Source organism: Bipolaris oryzae (genome assembly GCF_000523455.1).
Source record: "Bipolaris oryzae ATCC 44560 unplaced genomic scaffold scaffold_130, whole genome shotgun sequence".
NCBI classification, from domain to species: Eukaryota; Fungi; Ascomycota; class Dothideomycetes; order Pleosporales; family Pleosporaceae; genus Bipolaris; species Bipolaris oryzae.
Window position 1 is genome coordinate 24827 of NW_006911406.1, and position 25790 is coordinate 50616.

General features: G+C 52.3%; 10 protein-coding genes across 10 annotated transcripts; 7 read left to right on the plus strand and 3 right to left on the minus strand.

The window, feature by feature from the left end:
• Positions 1–812: 812 nt before the first annotated feature.
• Positions 813–4771, plus strand: COCMIDRAFT_102515 (uncharacterized protein; the record flags this gene model as incomplete). Its single annotated transcript, XM_007692478.1, has 2 exons — positions 813–2712; positions 2760–4771. The coding sequence occupies 2 exons, from the start codon at positions 813–815 to the stop codon at positions 4769–4771; spliced, it is 3912 nt and encodes a 1303-aa protein (XP_007690668.1).
• A 68-nt stretch (positions 4772–4839) lies between these two features.
• On the minus strand, positions 4840–5109 carry COCMIDRAFT_102516 (uncharacterized protein; the record flags this gene model as incomplete). Its single annotated transcript, XM_007692479.1, has 1 exon — positions 4840–5109. The coding sequence occupies one exon, from the start codon at positions 5107–5109 to the stop codon at positions 4840–4842; it is 270 nt and encodes an 89-aa protein (XP_007690669.1).
• Positions 5110–5392: 283 nt separating this feature from the next.
• COCMIDRAFT_102472 (uncharacterized protein) lies at positions 5393–7384 on the plus strand (the record flags this gene model as incomplete). The annotated part of the gene is made up of 2 exons (XM_007692480.1): positions 5393–5698; positions 5768–7384. The coding sequence occupies 2 exons, from the start codon at positions 5393–5395 to the stop codon at positions 7382–7384; spliced, it is 1923 nt and encodes a 640-aa protein (XP_007690670.1).
• A 360-nt stretch (positions 7385–7744) lies between these two features.
• On the plus strand, positions 7745–9065 carry COCMIDRAFT_102480 (uncharacterized protein; the record flags this gene model as incomplete). Its single annotated transcript, XM_007692481.1, has 3 exons — positions 7745–7843; positions 8110–8234; positions 8483–9065. 3 exons carry the CDS (start codon positions 7745–7747, stop codon positions 9063–9065), a joined length of 807 nt encoding a protein of 268 aa, XP_007690671.1.
• A 29-nt stretch (positions 9066–9094) lies between these two features.
• COCMIDRAFT_102513 (uncharacterized protein) lies at positions 9095–10461 on the minus strand (the record flags this gene model as incomplete). Its single annotated transcript, XM_007692482.1, has 4 exons — positions 9095–9631; positions 9686–10063; positions 10185–10231; positions 10386–10461. The coding sequence occupies 4 exons, from the start codon at positions 10459–10461 to the stop codon at positions 9095–9097; spliced, it is 1038 nt and encodes a 345-aa protein (XP_007690672.1).
• A 1281-nt stretch (positions 10462–11742) lies between these two features.
• On the plus strand, positions 11743–14046 carry COCMIDRAFT_7658 (uncharacterized protein; the record flags this gene model as incomplete). Its single annotated transcript, XM_007692461.1, has 3 exons — positions 11743–13669; positions 13735–13942; positions 14001–14046. The coding sequence occupies 3 exons, from the start codon at positions 11743–11745 to the stop codon at positions 14044–14046; spliced, it is 2181 nt and encodes a 726-aa protein (XP_007690651.1).
• A 1283-nt stretch (positions 14047–15329) lies between these two features.
• Positions 15330–16259, plus strand: COCMIDRAFT_28613 (uncharacterized protein; the record flags this gene model as incomplete). The annotated part of the gene is made up of 4 exons (XM_007692467.1): positions 15330–15436; positions 15505–15591; positions 15659–16083; positions 16138–16259. 4 exons carry the CDS (start codon positions 15330–15332, stop codon positions 16257–16259), a joined length of 741 nt encoding a protein of 246 aa, XP_007690657.1.
• A 664-nt stretch (positions 16260–16923) lies between these two features.
• COCMIDRAFT_102514 (uncharacterized protein) lies at positions 16924–18390 on the plus strand (the record flags this gene model as incomplete). The annotated part of the gene is made up of 1 exon (XM_007692483.1): positions 16924–18390. One exon carries the CDS (start codon positions 16924–16926, stop codon positions 18388–18390), a length of 1467 nt encoding a protein of 488 aa, XP_007690673.1.
• A 1070-nt stretch (positions 18391–19460) lies between these two features.
• COCMIDRAFT_102474 (uncharacterized protein) lies at positions 19461–22769 on the minus strand (the record flags this gene model as incomplete). The annotated part of the gene is made up of 2 exons (XM_007692484.1): positions 19461–22636; positions 22706–22769. The coding sequence occupies 2 exons, from the start codon at positions 22767–22769 to the stop codon at positions 19461–19463; spliced, it is 3240 nt and encodes a 1079-aa protein (XP_007690674.1).
• Positions 22770–24680: 1911 nt separating this feature from the next.
• On the plus strand, positions 24681–25461 carry COCMIDRAFT_28616 (uncharacterized protein; the record flags this gene model as incomplete). The annotated part of the gene is made up of 3 exons (XM_007692468.1): positions 24681–24847; positions 24906–25044; positions 25240–25461. The coding sequence occupies 3 exons, from the start codon at positions 24681–24683 to the stop codon at positions 25459–25461; spliced, it is 528 nt and encodes a 175-aa protein (XP_007690658.1).
• Positions 25462–25790: the final 329 nt, after the last annotated feature.

The following is a 25790-nucleotide window of genomic DNA, read 5'->3' on the forward strand; positions in this document are numbered from 1 at the left end:
AAGTCGGATGGGGAGTCTTGACAGTGGAGCGCAGACGTCGGGTTCCGAAGATGCAATTGAGGAGATGCGCCTGGTCGAAGACGAGAAAGGGACACAGGGAGCTTGACAAAAGGAAGAAATGGGCCAGGCAATGCTAGAAATGAGGGCACGGGAAAAAAGTTGTGACGGAGGGTGTGTCGCGGAAAGTACATAGGCCAGAGTGATCGTCATCCCTTTGTACGTCAGAGGCTCGCGGGACGTACCTCTATGGAAGCGGGAGAGCGCGAGCTCGGTGTGGCGCGCAGTATCAAGGGCACAGCTCTCGGCCAGAATGAAAGCGAGGATCAAATACTAGAGGCGAGTTCCGGCCGCATTGCATGCGATTCAGTCGATGTGCGTGCGAGTGTAATGTAGAGTAATCTGGACAGCTGTTCACGCCTTTGGACATTGGAAACGGCCCGCCGCTGCAACCCTGGCCTTAAGCCACCCTACGTACCTGCGCCACACTTGTTCCATCGTGCCGCGCCTCGTGCCAGATGCATGCACGACACTATTCACAATTAACATATCCTACAACACACACCGGATACTCCTATAAGTAACGACCAACCACCAGACTCTATCATCATCGTCGAAACATTCGTCCGCGCCCGAAACGAGAAGTCTGAACGCCTGGGCGTCATATCCAGACACCCCCGAAACACCGCGGACCCCCGAAGGCAGCCACCATAGCCATAACCACTCCCTTCCCCCAAACCGACCGCGCATGAGGTTGCTAGAGAGCACATCTTCTTCTCACACGCCATTGCGCCATTGTCGCCTGCCCATGAGCCATGGCTGCTCCACACCAGTACCATCAACCGAATGCGCCAGACGAGGACTCCGACCTTGAACTAGACTTGGAGGAGTTGGACCCTCTAGCATCTCGCTCACAGGCAGCCGCCACACCGCCGCCACGTAATTCCAAAGACAAGAGGAGGCCATACCACGAGCTGGGCGCAAGGATACCGCTGAGGAACTTGAGAGTAGGCAGACTACGAGCAAGTAAGAAGAAGCAGGAGGCTGAAGAGGACGACTTGAGGGGCCTATTGGACGACGATGAAGGGCCGAAGAGGGACTCGGCCGGTAGTTATGGTCAGTCTGGGGAGGATGACTCGCCCTTGCTACCAGCGCAGCGAACTGCCCAAAGACACCAACCACCACAAAGTACCATGTCAAGATTAGGGTCGAGCATGCGAATACCGAGCTTCCTTTCGCGGAATAGCAGCGCTGCTATAAAGCTCGGCGAGGATGGCGAGGAAGATGCTGAAGAGGAGCATGATCCAACCACGCAGCGAACCATTTCTGTCGGCCAGCTTCAAACATCAAGATTCCCGGCAAATGCAGTTTCGAATGCAAAGTACACGCCCTGGAGTTTTCTTCCGCGTACTTTGTACAATGAGTTCTCCTTCTTCATCAACATGTATTTCTTGCTTATTGCGCTGTCGCAAGTCATACCCGTATTGCGAATTGGTTACCTTTCGACCTACGTTGCCCCACTAGCCTTTGTCATAACCATAACTTTGGGAAAGGAGGCTATGGATGATATCGCCCGACGGCGAAGAGATGCAGAAGCTAATTCTGAGGGATACACAGTACTCAAGTTCGAAGAGAACAGCAAAGGAACTGGCGTTGCCCCAGGCAGAAATTCACAAAGACAGAAGCGTCTGAGGAAACAGAACAGAAATGAAGGTCGTTTTTCAGAGATTGAAGATGAGGAACAGCGGCTCTCGGGCAAGGGACTGGCAACCTGCACCTACTGGGAGGTTACAAAACCTTCCAGGAGCCTCAAAGTCGGAGATGTGGTCAAACTTGGAAAGGACCAAAGAGTACCTGCTGATATGGTGCTTTTGAAGAGCCATTCCACCGATATGAGTGCTGCTACCCCAGCTGGCGCAAGTGCACAAAGCCCACTGGTCCCGTTGATCGATAGTGAGGAGCCTGTGGATACGGCAAGGGCTGACAGCGTCGCAACGAGCGGGTCTTCAGGTGAAGCCTTTATCAGAACCGATCAATTGGACGGTGAAACTGATTGGAAACTGCGACTTACGTCCCCACTGACACAGAATCTAGATGTCGGAGAGTATACTCGACTTCGAGTTGTCGCTGGTAAACCAGACAAAAAGGTCAACGAGTTTTATGGAACTGTGGAGCTTCTGCCCAAGAGCCAGCGGCACTACGATCCGCACGACAGTGAACAGCCTTCCTCATCTGAAGAGGCACAGTCAGCTCCTCTAAGCATTGATAACACCATCTGGGCGAATACAGTTGTGGCATCGAGCTGCAGTCTTCTCGCAGTGGTGGTATACACTGGACCCCAGACACGTCAAGCGCTTTCGACTTCACCTTCAAGATCCAAAACTGGTCTACTGGAACTGGAGATCAACTCGCTAACGAAATGGCTATGTATCTTTACGCTCTCGCTATCCTTCATCCTCGTGGCGCTCGCACGGTTTCAAGAAATCCAAGGCCGGCAATGGTGGGCCTCCATGCTGCGGTTTCTCATTCTGTTCTCGACCATCGTCCCTGTGGGTTTACGTGTCAATCTCGACATGGGGAAGTCAGTGTATGCGTGGTTTATTCAGCACGACGAAAGCATCAAAGGAACGATTGTCCGCACTAGTACCATTCCCGAGGATTTGGGGCGGATAGAATATCTTTTGAGCGACAAAACGGGAACTCTGACACAGAACGGTACAGCACCCCGGTTCCTGTAACTTGACATGGCTAACGGACTACAGAGATGATCATGAAGAAGATCCATGTCGGTACCGTCTCTTATGCAAACGAGGCTATGGACGAGGTATCGTCTTACGTGCGCCAGTGTTTCACGCCTCCCGCAGGAGAAGCTCCCTCGCTCGTCACACCCTCGTCTACCTACACTGCCCCTCTTACTTCCACCACACGTACTCGCAGGGAAATTGGATCACGAGTTCGCGACGTTGTGCTGGCGCTGGCCCTCTGCCATAACGTCACACCAACGACAGAGGAAGAGAATGGCGAAGAAGTGACCACCTACCAAGCATCATCTCCGGACGAAATCGCTATTGTGCGTTGGACCGAGGCCGTCGGTTTGAAGCTACTTTCTCGAGACCGCGAGTCCATGACTCTCCTTTCATGTGATAGCGGAAAACAAGTCGTAAAGGTCCGTATCCTGAATGTTTTCCCGTTCACATCGGAGGGTAAGCGCATGGGCATCGTCGTAAAGTTCTACCATGGACCTGCAACCTCACCGACTGATGAGGATGGCGAGATCTGGTTCTACCAAAAGGGCGCGGATACCGTCATGACGTCGATTGTCGCCGCCAACGACTGGTTAGATGAAGAGACGGCAAACATGGCCCGTGAAGGACTCCGCACTCTAGTTGTGGGCCGCAAAAAGCTGTCGTCTCAAACATACCAGGACTTCACCAACAAGTACGCACAGGCTTCTCTGGCCCTCAGCAACCGTGATGCTTCCGTTGCTGGTGTTGTCAAAGAATACCTCGAGCATGACCTAGAACTCCTTGGCGTCACAGGTGTGGAAGACAAACTACAAAAGGATGTCAAACCTTCTCTCGAGCTCCTTCGTAACGCGGGTATCAAGATCTGGATGTTGACTGGCGACAAGGTCGAAACGGCGCGTTGCGTAGCTGTCAGCTCCAAACTGGTAGCCCGTGGGCAATATGTGCACACAATTGCCAAGCTGAAACGCAAAGACCTTGCATCCTCGTCTCTTGACTTTCTCCGTGGGAAGCTCGATTCCTGTCTACTTATCGACGGTGAGTCACTTGCTCTCTTTCTGCAACACTTTCGCCAGGAATTCATAAGTGTGGCTGTGCAACTTCCCACTGTCGTCGCATGTCGATGCTCTCCCACGCAGAAAGCAGACGTCGCGCGCCTGATTCGCGAGTTCACCAAGAAGCGTGTATGCTGTATCGGCGACGGGGGCAACGACGTATCCATGATCCAAGCTGCAGATGTTGGTGTTGGCATCGTAGGCAAAGAAGGTCGCCAGGCCTCCCTCGCCGCCGACTTTTCGATTGAGCAATTCTGCTATCTGGTCAAACTGCTCGTCTGGCACGGCCGCAACTCGTATAAACGCTCTGCCAAACTCTCTCAGTTTGTCATTCATCGCGGGTTGATCATTTCCATCTGCCAAACAGTCTTTTCGATTGCCACCAGCTTTGAGCCCAATGCTTTGTACAAGGACTGGCTCTTGGTCGGCTATTCGACAATCTACACAATGATGCCGGTCTTTTCTCTTGTTCTGGACCGCGATGTGGACGAGAGCGTTGCCAACTTGTATCCCGAGCTGTATGCCGAACTCAAGACAGGGCGGTCGCTGTCGTACAAGTCGTTCTTCATCTGGGTCGCCGTGTCCATCTACCAAGGCTCCATTATTCAGGGTTGCAGTCAGCTTCTTATTGGTGTGGGGCACGCGACAGGCGCAGGTGAGACTCCGGATCCAACGTTTCTCAAGATGGTATCTGTCTCCTTCTCGGTGCTTATTGTCAACGAATTGATCATGGTGGCAATGGAAGTCACAACGTGGCATTGGATCATGATTGCGAGCATTGTGGGAACAGCAGGTATCTACTTTGGCTCTGTGCCGTTCCTGGACGAGTATTTTGATCTCGCGTATGTGGGCAGCATGGCGTTTTGGTGGAGGTTTGCGGTCATTGCAGCAATTAGTTTGTTGCCGCCGTATGCGGTCAAGCTGCTGAGGAGGACGTTGAAGCCGCCGAGTTACCGCAAGGTACAAGGTGTTTAATGGGGAAGGGGCATGTGAGCATGTTGTTTTTGCATAGCGATAATGATTGGTTTAAACGTGAAAGGGAGTCACTTTCTATCCCGAATCCCAAGTCCTAGTTCTCCACAATAGTTCTGTCCAAGAGGCTTGCACATGGGTGTTGCATAGCCAAGTCCGTAAAGTAATGTCTGACGTTGGCGGGGTGCGCACGGCTCAAAGCATAAGTGCAAGTGGGGCAGCCCAGTTTGCCAGATTGAGGTGAGCCATGCAGAAAACGCACGCGTCGAGCGTTGGAGACAAGATGAAGACAAATGTACCCTCACGCCCAATCCACGCCGTCGTCGCCTCCACATTGCCATCGCATCACGCGTATCCACGCCAATCCGGCTACCTCGACTACGCGCCGGGCCGATGCGCTGAAGAAGCAAAGACGACGCTCAATCCCTAATCTCGGATGACTTCCACACAACGGTCGCAATCGTTGCTTCGTCGTAGCAACCACTCCCTCCCCGTTCGCCGGCGCCTGTACCTCTTCTCCAGATGGCCATGATACCAGATGCGTACGTAAGGAAGGTGCGCGCCGAGTCTATGAGTGGACGCCTCAATGCCACACATGACAATGCTCGTATCCAGCGCCATCTGATGTGGATGGTCTGCGTCAGTGTATCGCTACTCAGCACACGACACTTGCTCGTAGAGCGCAACATGCACTATCCGCAGCGCCTCTACTTCAACCAGCTAGCCTTCACGAGCTTCCTGGCCCTGCGGCCGTTTTTTGGGTGGGGAATTATCCAACGGCCATTTCGTCGAAAGCTGCGGCCATGGAGATCGAGGAACAGAGGAACGACGCTCATTACTGCCTCCGTGTGCTTCACGTATCTGTCCACCATGTGTCTGTTGCAGGCAGTCTTACATTTTTATAATCTCCCCGTCTTGGTCATGATTACAGTAAGACTTCACATACATATATCTGGACAAATTGGTCCCCCTCGCAAAAAATGACTGACACCAAAATAGCCTATAGCCATATTTGCTGAAGACGTGGTGCGCCGTGCTCTCCGCTCGGTTTCTGTCACGTACGCAGACATGCTTCCCACGTGTGTACTATTGCTAGCGAGCGTTGGTCTTTTGTTGACAGAATATCGAATCACTGTGCCCGGTCTGGTAATGGGCATCTTGGCCATGGTGTTTGCGGGAGCGGCACGGAGCCTCTGGAAGACTGCCATTATGCATCAACCAGACGTCCTTGCCAACAATGTGAATCAGGCGAGCTTGCATGTCATCGCAGGAGCGCTAGTAGGCGCACTGTCGGCAATAATCTTTGGTCTGAACGGCCACATTTTCGCCTTTGGAGCCGGAAACGGGCTGCTCCTCAGCATCAACGCCGTGTCTACCGCCATGGCGATGAAGCTGGGAAAATCAATGGTGCTGCCTGTCGACGACGAAGTAGCCAGCACGTCTCTCCATACTATTGATGCCCCAGTATATCACATCTTTGACGCTTTGACTCTTGCTATTTTCGCTGGCATTGCAGGATGCTACTCGACGCTGTTGACCCGCCGCTCGTACACGAACATATACCAGTTTTGCTGCTTTTGGCTTGCCATAACATGCATTGGCAGCTGGGCGTGGTCTCGTGTGATCCCTGCTCGACTGCCCAATACACGGTTCGCCTACAACACATATGGACGTATGAGATCGTCTTCAATGAGTTTAAGCCTACCCACCAAGCCGCTCCCAAGATATCTTCTCGGCATCAGCATCGCCTCTCTTTGGATAGCATATGGTATGCTAAATTTCACAGAACGACCCGAGCCACGCATGCCCGTCGCTCTCGATCGAAACTACGTCCCCCAAATGCCCATGGAAATAGTAATAAGCATGTACAAAGAACCCCTCGACGGCATCGCCACTCTCCTCCGCAACCTTAAACACATTCCCGCCCTCTCCGACGCCCAAATAACAATCTACCTCAAAGACAGCAATGCATCCCCTTCGCACATCCAATCTCAACTCGGCGCAAACCAGGTCATACCCTTACCCAACATCGGCCGCGAAGGCGAAACCTACCTCAACCACATTCTCCGCCGGTGGGACACACTGGCGCAACAAACCCTCTTCCTGCAAGCCGAAATCCACAACCCGCGCGAATTTTATACGAGGATTAACAACTACTTTCTCCGCTCCCGCACCGGCTTCCTAGACCTCGCATGGGTCGGCACGCTCTGCAACTGCCACTCGTGCTCCGACCGCCTCTTCTGGTCCGACTCGATCCAATACATCCCACAAACCTACGCTAAGATCTATGGCGCCAACGCTGTATGTAACCACGTGCTGCTCAGCTACAAAGGCCAATTCGCCGTTTCCGCCGCTAGAATCCGTGGTGTAGATAAGGGGCTGTACGAGGATATGTGGCGTGCGCTCGTGGACGAGACGAGCTGGGCGCATTCAGACAAGTTTCTAAAAGGCAGGCCGGATGAGATGAGCGCCCCGGACTTTGGGTATACGGTTGAGCGCGTGTGGAGTTTGGTGTTTCAGTGTTCGGGTAGGGATGTGGCGTGGAGATGTGCGAGTATGGTTAGTAGGTGGAGGGTTGGAGGCGGGGTGGGGGATTGTCAGTGTTTTGATGAGTAGTAACAGTAGTAGTAGCAGTAGTTAAGATGGCGAGATGAATAATTGAACATTTCGTTTACTATATCAAACATTGTCCTTGCTTTTTTTTCTTGCTTCGTTCCAAGACTTGATATCTTTGTGGAACCTTTTGAAAAGAGGCAGAAAGGATGTCGTTTTTTTTGGTAGCCCTCTTGGCATCCTAAATTCAACCCCCCCCCCCCTCATTGGCTCTTTTTTTTTTCTTGTTCTCTTGCTTTCTTGCATCATCACAGTTCACTTTAACTAACTTTTACGCTTACTTATACTTCCCAACAACCCTTTTTCCCTTCTTTACTTCCATCACTTAAAGTTTTCTGTAAAAAGAAAAGACTTTTAGCACAAATGGCATCACAAGACGAACCACCCCAATCCTACGAAGCAACCCACGTCCACGCCGTCTACGAAGAAATCGCCGAGCACTTTTCTTCTACGCGGTATAAGGTCTGTTTCCTCTTTTCTGGCCCCCCCCCCTCCTTTCCCTCTTCATTCCTCTTTTTTTTGCCTATATCGTTCATTTCATCTATCTAATCTACATTCTTCCCATATGTGGTCGTGGGGGACAAAAAAAGTAAAAATAGAGAAAAAAGTCGATAAGGGTATTGATTCAAAACCCTCCTTCCCTCCTTCCTGTCCAAAAAAAAGAACGATATTGAATATTGATTTATTTATTTCATTCACGTATCGCTAATGTAATTCCCAATATGCAGCCCTGGCCGATTGTAGATCGATTTCTACGCGAACAGCGCGACGGGGCGGTTGGGGCGGATGTAGGGTGCGGTAATGGCAAGTATCTTGGTGTGAATGATAAAGTGTGGATTGTGGGGAGTGATCGGTAAGTTTCTCTTCTCTTCTTCTTTTTTCTTTCCCTGTCCTTCCTATTCTGTCCGAAAAAAACAACATCAACGGAATGGCTTCCAGTTGCTATGTACGTCATTTGTTTGGGTGTTTGTTTGGGGAGTGTTGCTTTTTCATATTTGAGGTTGTGTTTGTTGAAAAAGGGACATGCCCAGGCTTTTGTTTGTTCCTGCACTGTTCTGCACTGTTCTGTACTGTTCTGAACCTCACATCAACTCGCTTTAGGTCTACGAATTTGGTCAAGATTGCAAGACGGCATGAACCGCACGATGTAGTCGTGGCGGATAACCTTGCACTCCCGCATCCAGGGGGCATTTTCGACTTTGCCATATCCATTGCCGTTGTGCACCACTTGTCTACGCTAGAGCGGAGAGTAGAGGCCGTCAAAAGTGTTTTGGATCTCCTGCAACCGCCGTCGAAGTCAGGTCACGAGGATTCTAGCCATGGAAACGGAACTGCTGACACGAGCACAACTGGAGGAAGGGCACTCATCTACGTATGGGCACTTGAGCAGAAAGATAGCCGACGCGGTTGGGATGAAGGCCACGAGCAGGATGTCATGGTGCCATGGGTGCTGAAGCAGAAGAAGGAGAAGGAGGCAAAGCGGAAAAAGAACAAGGACAATGGGATGCAAGAGAACGGGAGCGAAGAGAAGGGGAGGACAGCCGAAGGAGACAAGACGTTTTTGAGGTACTATCATTTGTATCGCAAAGGCGAGCTTGAAAACGATATTGAGCAGGCGGGCGGAGTTGTGCTCGAGTCCGGATACGAAAAGGACAACTGGTGGGCCATTGCGCGACGCAGGTGAGGATTCTCGGGAGAAGCAATATGAAACCATCATGTCCTGGTCAGTGTCACAGGCAGAGCATGGTTGCTCTCGGTGAGGGGGAATAACTGGTAGTAGAAGCCCACGGCTCCAGCTACCAAGATGAGGTAGTATGCAACAGTCCATGCGATGCCTTTTCCCTGATATGCAGGTGCGGTCCTGGAATCGCCATGGTCCTTCTTGGCGACGTCTGGGGGACCGATGGGCACACCGGCCTCGACCCCAACGCGACCCCAGAAGCGCGGCAGTCCCATCCAATTGCAAAAAGCATGGGCCAAGACACACGAGTAGACATTGCCGGTGCGCACAAAGACAAAAGCGGCGAAGAAGCCGAAGAGCGAGGTGTATGTAAACTGGAAGAGGGAGCGGGCGATTGCTAAGGCGAGGGGGACGTGGGCGTGGGTGATGCGGAACTCGTACAGGTGGTGGACGTGGGCAATGCCAAAGTAGAGTGGGGTCAGGAAGACGATGTGCTTGCCGGAGAAGCGGGCTAGGAGGTGGAGGGGCACGATAAGGGAACGCCAAACTAGCTCTTCGCTGACGGGTCCCTGGTGAAGTTAGGCGGGCTGAAGGGAGATGTACGGTACTCTGTGGGGACGTACAACGACAAAGTTCCTGTACCCGATCCAGCTGCTCAATGACTGGTGCAGGCCATTCAGCTGTATCCAGTCTCGCCAATCACCGTCGACTATGCCGTTCTCGAACAGAGGGCCTGCAAAGAGAATGACGACTAGAAGCATGGTGCGGATGGTGTCCATGGGCGACACAGGCCACAGGCCAAGGAGAGCGAGGATCTGCGAGATGGCGACATGATGGCGGTAGAGCAGGACCACTGTGATGAGGGTGCACAGAAGCGTGGAAAAGGTCACGGCGCGGACTCGGGCGCGGATGGACGAGGGAGCATCGCGCGAGAGGGAGACGGAGGGTCTGGTGGCGGAGGAGAGGTAGAAGGGGATTACGTAGATGAAGACATAGGCAGCCTGGGAAAGAAGATACAGGCGTCAGTGTCAGTGGGATATTTTTAGTGCGGGAGCCGTGTGCAGCGTGTGCAGCGTATGCAGGCGGCAGTGGTGGTGGTGGGTGCGCGAGGATGAAACATACCGACAGAAGCGCTGCAGCACTGGCGGAGAGGACGGGCGGCTGGTGGACTGACGGCGGGTTAGAGGCGAGGGCCATGTTTGGATGCGTTTGCAAAGCTGGAAACGAAGGACAGGCGGACGGGGGCCGGGGCAGGCGTCAAGAAGAGGGCATGCACATGGCAAAGACAAAGGGAGGCTCACAGGCCAATGGATCGCCACTTACCGCCCTTGACGTGTCGTTGATAGACGGCGTGGAGAGCGCTGAAACCCTCGCGCCAGCGTGTAGGTGGTGGTGGCATGGCACAGTGGAGAGGACTGCGACGAAAAAGAAGGCGCTGAACAGCAGCACAGCGCCAACGGTCAAACACGCTATCGCCCCCCTGCGAACAGGTCGGTGTCGTGGTGTGCGGGAGCTGTACTTATATGGCCTGGTGGTAATCGTCCCCCCCCGCGTTGTCGCAATATCGCGAGAGCGGTTGAACCGGTTCGCTGTCTTCGCAGCCACTGTTCGTTTATCGATAATCCTCGACCGACTCCCCACTTTATTCCTGTCCTTACTTGTCCTTGCTTGCTTCCACCTCCACCACCGGCCGGCCCGACTCTCGACTTGGACTGGCTCGACTGGCTCGACTCTCCCACTCCTGGCTTGGATCCATCCGCTTGAAACCCCCGGCGCATCCCTCCCCCCTGCAGCGCCCTCGCGTCCGTCGTCACTGGCTGCGTCGGCTGTAATTACAATCAATTTCGCCCGCCGACTCGCGTTGTCGCGTTGCGCCTTTGCCCGCCCATACTTGCGTGGAGAGGCTGCCCGGACGAGGGTTCCTGGAGAGCATCGGGGCGGCCAGCAGACTGCGCGTCTAGCCTCACGTCGCATCGTCGCCAGTGCATACAGTGCATCCGCGCGCAACGACAGCCTCGTGCCTGTTGTCGCTCAGGGCCAAACCGTCGACGGGCTGCCGCTGGACCGTGTGCTGCTCTGCTTGCTGCTTGTGCACGCGTTAAGTACTTGTGCCTGTGCCTGAGCCTGACCGCCTGCACCTGCACCTGCACCTGCACCGGCTACTGGGCGGAGCGGCTGCCAACTGGATCCTACTGTAGCCCGCGAACCTGCATCTGCATATCCAGCCACGAACCCTCTTTAGGCCGAGCTGCTGCCAACCTGTCAACGTCCGTCCTTCCCTTGCTTCTGTTCCGCTTCCTCTTCTCCGCCCACCGTCGCTCGCTTTCCTCTCCCTCTTCCTCTCCCTCTCCCTCCCTCTCCTCCAACCGCCCACTCTCTTTAATCGCCTACGGGCCGCCACTCTTTTCGTCGTTTGACATGTTATAGCTTTTCAGTCGCTCTTTTGCACCCCTTCACATACAATCTTTTTTACCACCCTGCGCCTTTTTATCCTTAATGCCCCGTTTCGACTTTTTCGCAAGCCTGCATCCCACAGCCTTGGACGTCCGACCCACCCAGTCAGCACCCACGCCTGCACCAACACCAGCACCCCCAACAACAGCAACAACAAAAACAACATCACCAAGAACATCAACACCAACACCACCACCACCACCCCGACGGCTGCCTGCGCAGCAGCATGTCTTCATCAAACCAACGCGCCAAAACGCCAACCGCATTAACTCTTCCACAAGGCCCCCGGTTCTCGCCCCCAAAATCGCCATCAAAGGATTCCTCCCCCGTCCGGAGACCGCTTCACGAACGCTCAAACTCGCAAGCCAATCAGCACTCGAGTCCCACAATCCGCCTAGTGCAGGACACTCCCGATGACATCTATCAAAAGTACCCAGTGCCCAGCGAACCTTCGCAGATTCTATCTCCACCCCGTCATGCGCCAGGTTATGGGTTCGAGAAACCCGAGAGGCCAGGGTCTCGCGTTTCATCTAACAGCCAGGTAGCCAGTGTCGTTGCAAAGTTCGAGGCCAGCCGAGTTCAGACACCACAGCCAATCGTGTCACGGAAAAAGGCCGTTAGGCACTCAGCCGCAACTAGCACGTCAGAAGAAGACACTTTTGTATCCTCTGCCTTTACCCCTTCATCTGTAAGATATTCGCAGGACAGCACTGCCCCGTCGTCACCCCCACCAGAGTTTGACGATGGTGATACCCTCGAAGTACTTCAAGAGGAGCCGCGCAGCCAGAGGCCAACCATCCGCGCTGTCCCTCCCTCCTCGTCTGGTGGTGATTCGTTCGAGAGTCGCAACCGTGCATTGACCCCAAAGGCCTCTGCTGCATCCTTTGCCTCAACCATCATCGCCGCCCACCCATCTTCTTCTGGCCATGGTGGAAACACGTCGCGTCTCAGTATCGGGCCCCTTCTATCACAAGGCGACGAATCAGCCCCGTCGTCCGAACCTCAAGCAGGGCGTTCTGCACTCACTAGTGACACTGACAATCGACAACATGTATTGAAGCCTCAACAAAGCACAGATTCGATAACGTTTTCTGATATTTCGTCCACTAGCATCGAGCCAACTACATCACCAGTTTCTCATGAAGCCAGCACGGTCTCTTTTGCGAGCGGCGTTCGAATCAACTACCCCATTGTACGCGTGCCCTCGTCCAGCACACTGCGGGCTGAGTCCCAGAACCAAGCCAGCATCGTGTCCCGGATGCAGGACCGCTCGTCACTACACCAATGGAGTTCCCAACTATCGACTATCCCCTCGGCATCCGAGCGCGACTCGCGCTCAATCGCCCGAGGCTCGCGGTCATTTGGGGCCAGGTCGCATTCACAGGAGAGCTATAGCGCTAGTGGCCGGACAAATATTCCACGACGGAGAGGACAGACGGTGTCGAGCGCGCAATCGTCTCTAGACAATGCATCATCCGAAGCACACTCTGAGTACTCGGCAGTGCCCCAACCTCTCTTCTCGCCGATCTCGAAGAGCTCCCTCGATGACAACAACAGCGAACACCTCGACACAATCTCGCCATTGCCTTCATCGGTTCCGTTGCGTGTGAAGAACTCGGGCTATCTGCGCAAGGCCAACAGCGTCGAGAGCATGTCCATGGACGAGACATCTCGACCCGTTTCCGCTCAGTCCAGCGTGTCCATTTTCCTCGCCAACAACATTCCTGCATGGGCAAGAGCCTACTACCAGAAGGGCGAGCGAATCTCAGGAGGTGCCCCAGAATCAGAGTATGCAGAAAGTGTAGTGCAGGAGATGTCACAGAGCGGACGGTCACACACTCCCTCTGAGAGCAATTACCCGCCCAACATTTACCGCCCACGAAACCGTCCACGGCACCGAGCTGCTTCGTTCGCTGACACCGTCTCCCTTGCCGACGACGCTCAATCCATTGATGGTGCAACCAACCCAGCTGGTGCTCGTATGTACCAGATCAGGCAATACTCGACACCACATCTCCGCACCGATCGCCGGGGAGACACGAGATACAGCGCGTGGAATGCACCATCTCTCGACGCCGATGTTCATGTCACCCTTCTTGGACGCCAGAACCGACAAATCCTGTTCTTCTGTTTGGGATTTATCTGCCCTCTGTGTAAGTCTCCTATTCGGTTCAACTCTATTATTGTCAGTGAACAAACGTACTGATTAGAAAAACAGCATGGATTGTTGCCTCGTTCCTCCCCCTGCCTCTCAACCCGAACCACATGGCTACTGCTTCTAGTCTCAGCCAGGCCGATGTAGAACAGCAGTTTGCCCAGTCCGTAGGCCCAGTGGACGACAAAGCCTTCCAAAAAGCGACCTGGTGGCGTAACCTGAATCGTGTCATGTCTGGAGTCGGCACGCTCCTGATTGGTGTCATCATTGCGTTGGCCATTCTCGCATCACGCATGTCTTGAGTGACTCCCACTTGAGCATTTCCACAGTGTATTTTCGCCAACAATCTGTCGGCAACAAAAGCTCTTGATCTAGGGGCCGCTACCAGCGGCCCTGTTGGTCATGTACATGTGCCGTTGCACGGGATATCCTTCTACATAACGAACCGCTTTACGAACATATCATGCCATCACACACGTTAATGTTTTTTCTTGGTCGCGTCACTCGACACAAAACGCTCTGCTCGACATTTCCTTTGGTGTCGCCCTGAGCTGGCTGTCTGGTATCTGGACAGTGTCTGGTGCTGTTTCTTTTTTCTCATTTTGTTGTATCTGCTCTACCTTCTTCAGTTTGGGAAGCGTATCTTGCGCGGCATTCTAGCGGTTTAGCGGGCGTTGCTCCTGTTTTCGGCTTGTTTGTGCTCTCCGTGAGCGTATTACCCATTTGTATTATCATCTGCCTGGCACTGCTGCCATGGCGCAATACCATTACCCTTGTATTCTCTACCTGTCATCGTATCCATTGCTTTTTGCCTGTCACCTGTGTATCCTTTTTGGAAGGGCTAATTGATGTGAGACGGGCATGTCATCTCTGGTGGCTGTAAATCTGTTGTAGGGCCTTATCCGTGCGTTGGTCCCCTAATCAAATATTAACGCAATGGTGCGAGCTTGAAGAAGCGCACAACGTTTGTTCGTGTCGAGTTGATCGACGACATGTCAATCGCGATCAGTGACATCAAAGGTGCGGCAGCTAGTGATTGTTTACCTGCGTGAATCATGTCAAGGCGATGGATACCAGGTTGAAGCCTGGAGGCAGCATTGGCGAGAAGAGTAGCGTCACGGGAAGACCTTGATGGAAATGAAGTTGACAGTCGCCCAGGAGAGGCTCTAGAATGTCCGCGCTGTTCAGAAAACGACACCCGTTGCACTGGCGCACGCCTTGTCGGGACCTTGACTCGCTTTTGCCGTGTGCCGAGGGCCTGAGCGTGACTTTTGAGAGTCTGCCGAATGGTTACATCATGTCCCGTGACGAGGCTGCTTTGCCTGGGATCCGTGGCGGTGGCTCAGTCGATGAGTCTTTGGCAGGTTACAGCTATGCCTTTCCCGAGAGGGACATCTGGATTCGCCGAGACAAGGCAACCAGACCCTCGCAAGGTTCACTCAGGATGAGTCGAAATAGCGCCCGCTGCACTAGTCCTAATCAAGTAGCGGGGCTAAATGATGTCGCTCTTTACAAAATAGTTACGCCTCTTCACAGTTTCTGCAGAACAACACAATCAGCTCCATAGCTGCGCGCTTCTACTCCTTGCCTTACTCCCCAACCACAAACCTTCACCTCTCCAGCCTTTGCGAACACCCTACACAGAGAAACCATCAATCATGGCTGTCCGCGCGCAATTTGAAAACTCCAACGAAGTTGGTGTCTTTTCTACCCTCACAAACGCATATGCGATTGTCGCAGTCGGCGCGAGCGAGAACTTTTACAGGTGCGCACTTATTGCGACAAGAAATTCCGCCAAAAAAAAAAGCAGCGATACTGACGGTGGCGAAACAGTGTCTTCGAAGCCGAACTTCAGGATGTCATTCCTATTTGCCATGCCACCATCGCCGGAACCAGAATCGTCGGCAGATTGACAGCTGGGTACGTAGAGTAGCGTCTAGAGGCATGTTGGAGAATATGGTGAGCTTTGCAACTAACATTTATATAGCAACAAGAAGGGCCTCCTTGTCCCCACCACCACCACCGATCAAGAACTCCAGCACCTGCGAAATTCCATACCCGATGAAGTCAAAATTCAGAGGATAGAAGAGCGCTTGTCCGCCCTCGGCAACGTAATATGTTGCAATGATCACGTTGCCCTTGTTCACCCGGACATTGAGCGTGAGACAGAAGAGATAATAGCAGATGTGTTGGGCGTTGAAGTTTTCAGGCAAACCATTGCTGACAACGTGCTCACCGGAAGCTACATGGCGTTGAGCAACCAGGGTGGAATTGTCCACCCCAAGACTAGTATTCAGGACCAGGATGAGCTTTCGAGTTTGCTCCAGGTTCCGCTTGTCGCAGGCAGTGTGAACCGCGGTAGTGCTGTTGTCGGTGCTGGAATGGTCGTCAACGACTGGATGGCCGTTACTGGTGAGTGCAGATATTACAAAAAAAGTGAATTAAATAGGCTAACATGATGCGCAGGTCTCGATACCACCGCTACTGAGCTTTCAGTCGTCGAATCCGTTTTCCGGCTCGGCGAGGGCAATGGCCCAGCCAACATCAACACCACACACAAGGACGCCATGGTCGAATCTTTTTACTAAAGCAGAACCTTTGGATACGAAAAAGTGTATTTTCACTATGCACCATTTCAGTAGTTCATTGATATGCGCATGAGACCGTCTCGAGCACTGAGGTACGGGACACAGGCACCCGAGGTGTATAAAAGGTCGCCGAGGATAGAGAGCATCATTGCATTTGCAGAATAAAGGCAACAGCGGCAATACTGGCTCCGAGAGATGTTTGAGCAACGGTTGCCATGCTAAGATAGGATAGTGTCTGGTTGATGACCATTGTATACAGTAGATACTGTATAGGATCGAGACAGGAGATAGGGGCGTTTTAAAAGCAAAGTTCCTTTGGAATCAGAATCGATATATGCCGTGCACAACAAGACCTCGAAATAGTCCTTAGTTGGTTCATGTGGCTTGTGATAGGCTAGATAGATGTAGTTACTTTCACCGGTCATCTGAATGGTGGTAGGGCTGAAGGCGGTAGAGCCATCTGCCAGTGCCAAGATATAATCGTCCAAGAACGTCACTTTGCGACCGGCCAAACTCCTCCATCTACACAAACACAGTACCCATGTCGCAAACTCCAGACGCTTTCACGACCAACCCTTGGCGCTTTATGTCCTAGGCCTTGCAACGCTTCAGCTACAATCCTCAAGCCGCGTTCAACAGCCTCCAGTTTGGCCACGCTTACGCCATGTCCGCCTCCAACTCGACGGCGCTCACAAAGCGCAACGCGTCCGATGCTCTCATGCCGCCTCCTCCTGCGCCGAAGCGTATCAAGCGTCCCTCAGTGGTTCTCGACGAAGATACATATGTCTCTGCAATTTCACACATCATCCGCCGTGACTTCTTCCCCGGGTTGGCAGAAGCAGATGCACAACGCGAGTACCTAAACGCCGTCGAGAGCAAGAACCGGGCATGGATACGAGAAGCAGGCAAAAAGCTTACACAAGTCATGACGCCTGTACCGAACGGGCAGCGGAAGATGGCAGCAAGGACAAGGTTCGAGAAGGCGGGTGGATCTGGGGACAAGACACCAAGCGTATGGGGTGCAGATACACCCACTACCGTGGCAGAGAGTGAAACAGAAGAAGTTGACCAAGATCTGGGCAAGCTGGACCATGTGGATTTGGATATGAGCCTGGGAGCTTTCCAAGCCAAATACACGAGCGAAGACCAGGAGAGCTTCAGTCAGATTGTCGACAAGCAAAACAAGGCCAGATTCGAGAAGAATGTGTGGTTACGACAGGGCAACATGTACGCAAGCAAACAGCGCATAGCCCAGCAAAAGGTCATCGAAGCAAGAGCTGCAGAATCAAAAGGCAAAGAACTAGTCCTCAGCACACGACCCAGCCAAGACCTCGACGAGCGACTAGCGGCACCAACCGGACACAGACACACAGCCATCAACAGTCTAATGTTCGGCCCCGAAAGCGTAGAACAATGGGCACCCACGCGCGCTCAAGTCGCAGAAAGCAAATCCCTCGCACCACCAAAGCAAGTCGTATACAACAACACGCGCCTCCCCATTCCCGACACCGAACCCCAACCCCAAAGACCCTCTAGCCCCACCCTCTCCGCTGTCCGCGACGCCATCGCCGGCCGGCCGCGCCTCAACCCCAGCGAAGGCGGCTACACCGGCAGCGAAACCCCCCGCGTAAACGGCTACGCCTTCGTCGATGCGCACCCACCCTCTGACGACTCCGACTCCGAAGCAGACGCCCCCACCGACCTCCTCGAACGCTACGGTCTGAATTCCACCAACAAAGTCTCGCCTTTTACCATGAACGAATCTTCCTCGCGCGAGAAAATGCTACATAGAATGGTGGACAAGATAAATGCGAATCGCTCTCAATCCAACGGTACCAACCACACCTCCAAACCCTCGTCTTCGTCATTACCGTCGACAGGATCGCGTCTCGGTATTTTCACCTCGCAAACTCCGAGGTTCAAAGGCGCGGGTCCGGCTACGCCTGGTGTTGCAGTAGGTCAGACCCCCGGTAGAAAGGGAAAAGCGGATCTTACGCCTGCGGCTCAGAGATTGTTTGAGAGGGTTGGGGGCGCAACGCCGAGGCAGAATAGTAGTAGTGCGGGGGGATTTGGGGGAAGGGAGGGGAAGGAGTGGACGCCTACGCCGAGGGTGAAGAGGAGGAAGGTATGAAGGAGAGGGGATTTCGTGCGAAGTGCTCGTGCGGATTAGGATGTTGATACCCATCTTTGTTGTTTTTCTGGATGTATAGACGGTGTTGTAGCGTTTTGATATGTTGATGTGTATCAATGAGATATAAGTACCCATAGACCCAGGAATGATTTCACGGTGGTCACAGAGAGAGAGAAACCGAATAAATTAAAAGCTACCATACCCTTTACACTTTCTTCTCCCCCCCCTTTTTTTTCTAAACCTACAAACACACATTATTTCTCTGTCTCTCTCTCTAACATCCAAACCATACACACAAGAAAAAGAAACCACCAAACGTATGTATATACTATATATTTCCCAATCCACCCGCTACTCCTAATCTCAATGCCTACTTACTTACCTCTCTGTCTGTCCCCTCTTTCCCATACCAACCAACCCCCCCACCAAAGAAAAGAAAAATACCAACCAAAAGTATATATATAAAAAAAACCCAAAAAGTTAAATAAATAAATAAGTAAGTAAGTAAGAGTAATAGTAATAATAATAATGATGATAGTAAAATACTTCAAATCTCCCACTCTACTGCACCACTCAATCCCCCCCACGCAATAGAATGCCTATACAATAAAAGTCCAAAACAAAAAAAAACATACACACACAGACACACAGACACACAAGCACACAAGCACTCCACCCCTCTCTCTCTCTCTCTCTCTCTCTCCCACCTTCTTCCCAGTTACCAAAACGAACGGAATAGACTTAACAAAGAGAAGAAGAAAAAAAACCCAGTAAAATGCTAAAATGGAAAGGAGAAAAAAAATAAACGATGGGGGAAACAAAAACCAACAACAACAACGAAAAAAAAGAGAGAATACAACCGAAACTAACTGAGACCCTTCCCACAAACCCCCCCGCGCGCGAAAATATCCTTTCATACCGTCATGATATTCAATAAAAACCAAAAAAAAACAAGAAGAATTAATTTTTATATGGACACCCGTTTTTTCCCCCGATTTCCCACAACACACAAACATACACACCAACACATGCTATCATCAACGCTTTTCCCAACCTCTTTTTTCTTAGGTCTATCCGCCTCTCCTCCTCTGCTCAGTTGGACCTTGATAACTTCTAAACTGCGTGCCGGGGGCGTGATAACTTCGATAGGGCCGTCTGGGTCTGGATTGCGAATCCGACGAGCGTTCTGAGGCGGTGCCGTTTTGCGGTTGCGGTTCTCGCGGCTGCTGTTCGTATTGGAGAGGAGGTGGGTGGGGGTGCGTTGGGGAGTAGGCTTGTTGTGAGCCTTGGGATTGCGATGAGGCGTGCGTTGGTGGCGGTGGAGGTGCTCCCTGGCCGATAAAAGGTAGCGTGGGTGGCGGTGGTCCGTTGTGTTGGGGTGGAGGTGGTGCCATGTTGGCGGGGAGAATGGGCTGGCCTCCGTATTGATGGATCTTGAGGGGTTGGTATGAGGGCATGCTTGATGGGGGAGGCGGTGGTGCTTGGAAGGATCCTGGAGGTGGAATGTAACCACCTTGATAGGATGGTGCGTTGCTGTATGGGTTGGGATACTGCGGTTGAGCGGCACTCTGTGGCGGATGAGAAGTAGAAGGCGGGTAACTTGGTGATTGTGGTGGATACGGTCGAGGTGGGGCAGGGTCATAGTGTGCAAAGCGGTAGTTGATAGCGGGAGGGGGTCCAGGTGGTTTCGGTGGCAGTGGTAATGAGTTAGGAGGTGGGGCATAGGGACTCTGGTGCGTTGGTGGAGTTGGCCCTGACCTGCTGTGCTCACCATAGTGGGAGTGTGCGGCATGGCTTTGATACGGAGATGCCGCTGAATGTTGAGTTGGTTGAGACCCGCTCATCCGCCTGTCATGCTCCCAGTGCGGAGCTGCCTGTTCGTGTGACTCTCGCCGAGATGCATATGAGTACGAACCACCAGGTAGCGAATCGTATAGTCCCGTAGATGGTCGTGTTGGATCGTAAGCTGCCACCTCGCCTTGGTCTTGCCCACTTGGAGGCTGAGGATTTGGTCGATTAGGAAATACAGGAGGTCGAACATAGCTCGGATGGTCTGGCGGTTCTCGACCACGCTCACGGGCCTTCTTATCCAAAAGTTCCCTAATCTTCTGCAGAGGATCCCGACGACGCAACGACTCTTCTGACTCCCGGGTTGGCGGAACACTTGCTCGTGGCCATGGCTGAGCATTCGAAGGCGGCGATGAAGGTGGGTTGCTCGGTGGTCGAGCTGGCCCGCTCAATGCATCCATCAGCGCCTGGTCGATAGGTGGCTCTTCCTTGTTCACCATTGCATCCACTCGCAGGGCATCGCTCCGAGACGTTGTGCGGCGATGGGCCAATGGTTCGTGTTTTGAAGAAATGGTCTTTTCCTGAGCTGGTGGCTGTTGTTCCCGTGTCCTCGATACAGGCACTTCGCGGTCATCGTTCAATATGTCCATGATTCTGTGCGTAGATAATCTCGGCGTTGACTTTGCTGGCACCTCGGGTTCTTTCGCAGGCGTATTTTCAGATGGTTCAGAGCGACGAATCTCATAGCTGGGATCTGCCACTGGCTGTGTGCTTTCGGCAGGTGTACTACGTGCAGCATGAGACGGTATTCCTGGTGGCCCTGCTGACGGAGCAATCTCAGGCGTCTTCTCTTTTGTATACTCCTGCTTGATCACGGGTGTCTTAGCCCTTGATGGCGGAGGCGGTTGCTGTTGTGGGTGCGGGTAATGAAGAGGTGGTTTTGGTACAGTGCTACTCCGGGGTTGGTTAGAAGAAACGTCTGCAAGCATCATGAGTAGAGCAGCATGTTCGTTTGGAATGACCTCAGCCTTTGGTTCTTCCGGTTGTGGCGACGGTGTTCTCTCGACTTCGTACGCAGCATCAGCCAGGCTGTTGATGTTGTAGTGTGCAATAGCTTCCGTGCGATCTGGACCGTCAAATCTCGCAAATCCACCGGCAACATCTTCTATAGAGTCATCGGCTTCTTCGTCCTTTTCGACAAAAGCAGCTCTTGCCTGGCTGAATCGTTTACGGATCGACTCATGTTCAAGTTCCCTGTCTGCCTCAACATAAGCTCTGCTACGCGAAGCAAATTTGGATCCAATGCGGTCATCTTCTGCATGATGGGGCTCATCGCTATACGTAGGCGGGAGAACATTGTCTTCATCATCAGTCGCGTTAGCATCTTGGCCCTTCATCTCCCGCTCCAGTTGCTTTGCGCGGAAGTAGATTTGCAGCACAAAGTCATCTTGCAATTCCCGGAATCGATTGATGTACTGCTCCCTTTGGATATGCTCTTCAGCAATACGCACTCGCTCCATTTGCTCGAGTCGATACGTGCGCATGGCATTGACTTGATCCAGGCGCGCGTCGCGGCGTTGGTCAAGTTGTGCCATGACAGCCTCGTACTCGGGACATTTTTTATGAAAGTCGGGATCGTCTTCCAAATTCTTAGTAGTGCGAGTGGCCAGCTCTTCGAGCAAAAGTTTCTGGACTTTTGCAAGACTGCGATAGCTCATCTTCAAGTTGAGCTGTCGACGTAAGTCAGTCTCCACATTGATGTCCGGATGCGGTTGGCGCCGGCGACCAGGCAGGCGCCTGCTGGACTTTGCAGGGGCATCGCCACTGGTTGGCAGGATGTTGTGCAGGCTTTGACTGCCATCAACATCGGGCATATGCTCTGGCGAATTGGGGGCAGTGCTAGCATCAGTCAACTCAGGGGGTTGGTCGGCGGCTGTGTCTGCAGCAGTTTCTTTTGTCTTGCGCTTTTTGCGCGGTTGCTGCTCAGAAACATCGCTTTGGGCCCGGGTCAGAACACTGTTTGGGCGTGTTTTGCTCGAGTGGGTGGAGCCGTCGGATGCGCGCCTCTTTTTGCCAGCCGTTTTAGGGGCCGTCGAAGTCGCGCCAGAGGCGGGTTTCTGCAGCTCTGGGGTTTGCGTGCCATTCATGGGCGTGTTGCTGTTGTTGTTGTCGAGTGAGCCATTAGATCTTTGCGGCGAACCAGAATCGGACGATGTTCGGCTGCGCTTGGCTGGTCGCGCATCCTCATGGTCGCCAGTCGCATCCTCGTTTTGCGCGTTCTCATCCAGAGAATTGCGACGGCTGCCAGAGCTCGCGCTAGATGGGCCCGCGGAGCTTGTGTGGTTAGATGTGCCTTTTGCACCGCGACGCGTTGTCATTTGGAATGGTACTGAAGGAGCAAGGCGAGATGTCTTCGAACCCTGAAGACTACTTCGCTTATTAGACAATGCGCTAGCGGCTATGCCAAGGTTAGCATAACCCTATGGGGAACATGGAGACGCCGTTGGAAATGGCAATTCGGACGTACCTGGGCCTTTGAAAGATGCTGCAGACATGGCTCCGCCCGTCTGCGACTTTCGCCGGGGCGGCATTGCTGTTGGCGAGCACTTGGGGGCTGACGCCTTTGATGATGACCCAGTCATTAGCTTGTTATGGCCTTGTTGCTGGAGAAGCAGCATATGCCAACGGCCTGCTTCGGAACATTGAAGATGAATACTTACAGTCGAAATGCTGTAATGTATACTCCGTGACTGGCGTTGTTGCTGCTTTGCACGTGTGACACGGCGATCGTCGGGTCTGTAAGCAAGACGTGTCAGCATAGTCGTGATAGTAGTATCAGGAGGCAAAGATGGAATAATATCGCAACTGCTTGTTGTATGTTTCGCATAGAAGCATTGGCAGAGACGACTGAATGTGAGGTAGATTTACAAATGCTACGTGGTGAAAGATGAGAAGGTACTTACCGTGTACCAGTCTGGCTCCAGGTACCACCGTGACTTGCTCAATAACGGAATGCGAAACCCGAGTCACTAGACCGGAAATACATGGAACAGCAACAGGACAGGATAGCAACCTCTGGTCCACCCTCAAACGCGATTTTCTCGTCGAGAAGAGCAAAGATGGAGGGCAAGAGTAGCAGACTACCTTGCAAAACGAAATGCTCCGTGTGGCCGAGTTGCAGTCGAAGCGCCCCAGACGAACAGAAGATGTGTAAACACCGGGGGCAAAGGAAAAGACGGAAGAAGCAGCAGCAGCTTGTACAGCAGGTCCTAGAAGCCTCGTCGAAGGAGTGGCAGCAACGGCGTTGACTCCGGCGCATGAAGATGAAGCTCTTGTGAGATCCTTGGTCTGGCTTGCTGGCGCCAAACCACTTTGAGAATGCTTCCCACGAATGACAGCGCGCTTTTCCCTTTTGCGTAGCCGCCCGCAGCCAACAACTGTGGCCAACTTTGGCAACATACAGTCAACTTGTCATCACCACTACATAACAACCAACTGTTGCATACTTGAAAAGTAGGTGCTATGCACTATACACTCTTGCTCCCTCCCCCAGATGCAATTGTCAGTCGACAACCGCAAAGCCTCCCAGTGCTTGCGCCAATAGCTTCCTCCCCCCGAGAAGGGCAAAGTCCCTAATTAACATGCATTGCAACCTTTCGCCCCTTACCCAAAAACAGATGATCCGAATAATAAACAACCTGCTGGACCCTTGGAAAAATGTCACCTCACCTCACCTCCATCCATATCTCTCTGTACACATGTATATATACTTGCCATCTACAGTCTCTGCCGTAGCGTTTACACAAAAAAAATAGATAAATAAAAAAAGACGCATGTGTGGGTGTGTGTTGCCCAGTGCTTCTGGAAGCTTTCCCTAGTTGCTTCATACAGGTTTCACGTCGCACGTCATTAGCCCGCGCGCGCGCAGAGCAGTCAGCCAGCCAGCCCCCGGCTAACCTAGGGCGGGACGATCCTCCCGAATCGTCACCACCATCGATATGCATGCCATTTGTTCGCATGCACAGCATTGGGGCAACCGGTACTATGCAATTACATAGGAGAGGGGGTTTTTTTTTAAACATCCACGGCGCCTAAAATGAAGTTTCTCCAGAATAAGTGTATTTGAGAATGGCGGGAGAGAGGGAGAGAGAGAGAGAGAAAAGAAGGGTGGTTGAGAAGTAGTAGGAGGCTTTATTGATAGGAACGATGGGGGGCTTTTTATGGGAGGTTTTTGTGGGGATGGCGAACCCCTTTCTCTCGCCTGTCAGCTATTCATGTGTAAAGTAGGGGTCTCGTGATGAAGGGCGTTCATCGAGTAAGTAAGAATCGTACGCTTCTTTGTTCGCCAACGAGAGTCAGGTATTCCTTTTCTTTGTTTCCACTTTTTTTGCTTTGCTTTGTTGCCATCTACCCGTCTAGCGATGAACTACATGCGAACCTCGCTTTTTGGAACAGGCGTCCTGTAGTCTCCCCCCCCCACACAAACATATACGTATATCAATATGCTCCTTCTTGCAAGTGACAAAAAGAGGGATACAAACACATCCGTCCTAGTATTCAAACAGGCCTTTTTTGGGGAAAGAAGCGGCGTTTCAGTCCTGACAACCTTTGTTCTACAAAACTCGCAAGGTGAGGACGCCTACCCCAGCCCCATCCTCTTTGTCAACAGGTATAGCAAGACAAACTTTATTTCTTTTCCGTGGTGCTGTTATTCTTATCCCCTTCAGCGCGGGTGTGGAGGCCGGGAAGGCGCAAGACGAGCAAAGGGGGAAGAAAAAGCATGATGCCTGTCTGCCCAAAGAAAAGGAACTCTCTGCAGGAAACGTATCAAAACAGCCCCACACACCATATCATCGCGTCGCCCATGTATGGCAAGAATACCCGTATCCGCCGTACAACTAGTCTTCTTTCTTTTAAACCTTTTACACCATAAACAAAGGTTAAATTTTCATCGCGAATACGAGCGGACCCTGCATTTGTAGTCTTCCCCTTGCTGTCAAGATGCCACACACGCACACGCACACACACACACACACACACACACATACACACACAAAAAAGACGATCGATCCAACCTGCCAACGTTCCTCCCTTACGTGCGACAGCCGCAACAACCCCATGTTCGTAGTCCGCATTCGAGACATCCCCACCCCAGTTCATACACAAGTCCACATATACACCACCACGATTGATATTGAAACGTGCCGGCAAATAAAGAGTAGCATACGTGTATTTGACCGTGCACCCAAATGGGCGAAGATCGACTTTCCTTTACTACTTTGATGGTTTATAGGATCGGCCCAGAGTTTACCAAGTTTTTTTTAATAGTTGTGCTTGTCTTTCACAAACAAAAAAAAAGGACGGAAGGGCGGCCGAAACGGGATATGATAAACTGACTCGTGCTAAAATATTTGGCAGCAAATGGAAAATAAAGTAAAAAAGGTCTAGATCTTTTTAATGGAAAACCCTCAAAGACCTAAAAAAGAACTCGGTACGCTTGCTGAAAAAAAAATAGTCTGTCCGTGTAGCAAGAAGCGATGGACTGTTAGGCACTAAGAAAAAAAAGAGAGGTTGTCTGCGGATTTGAAGATCTTTTTGTTCTGGAGATAAGG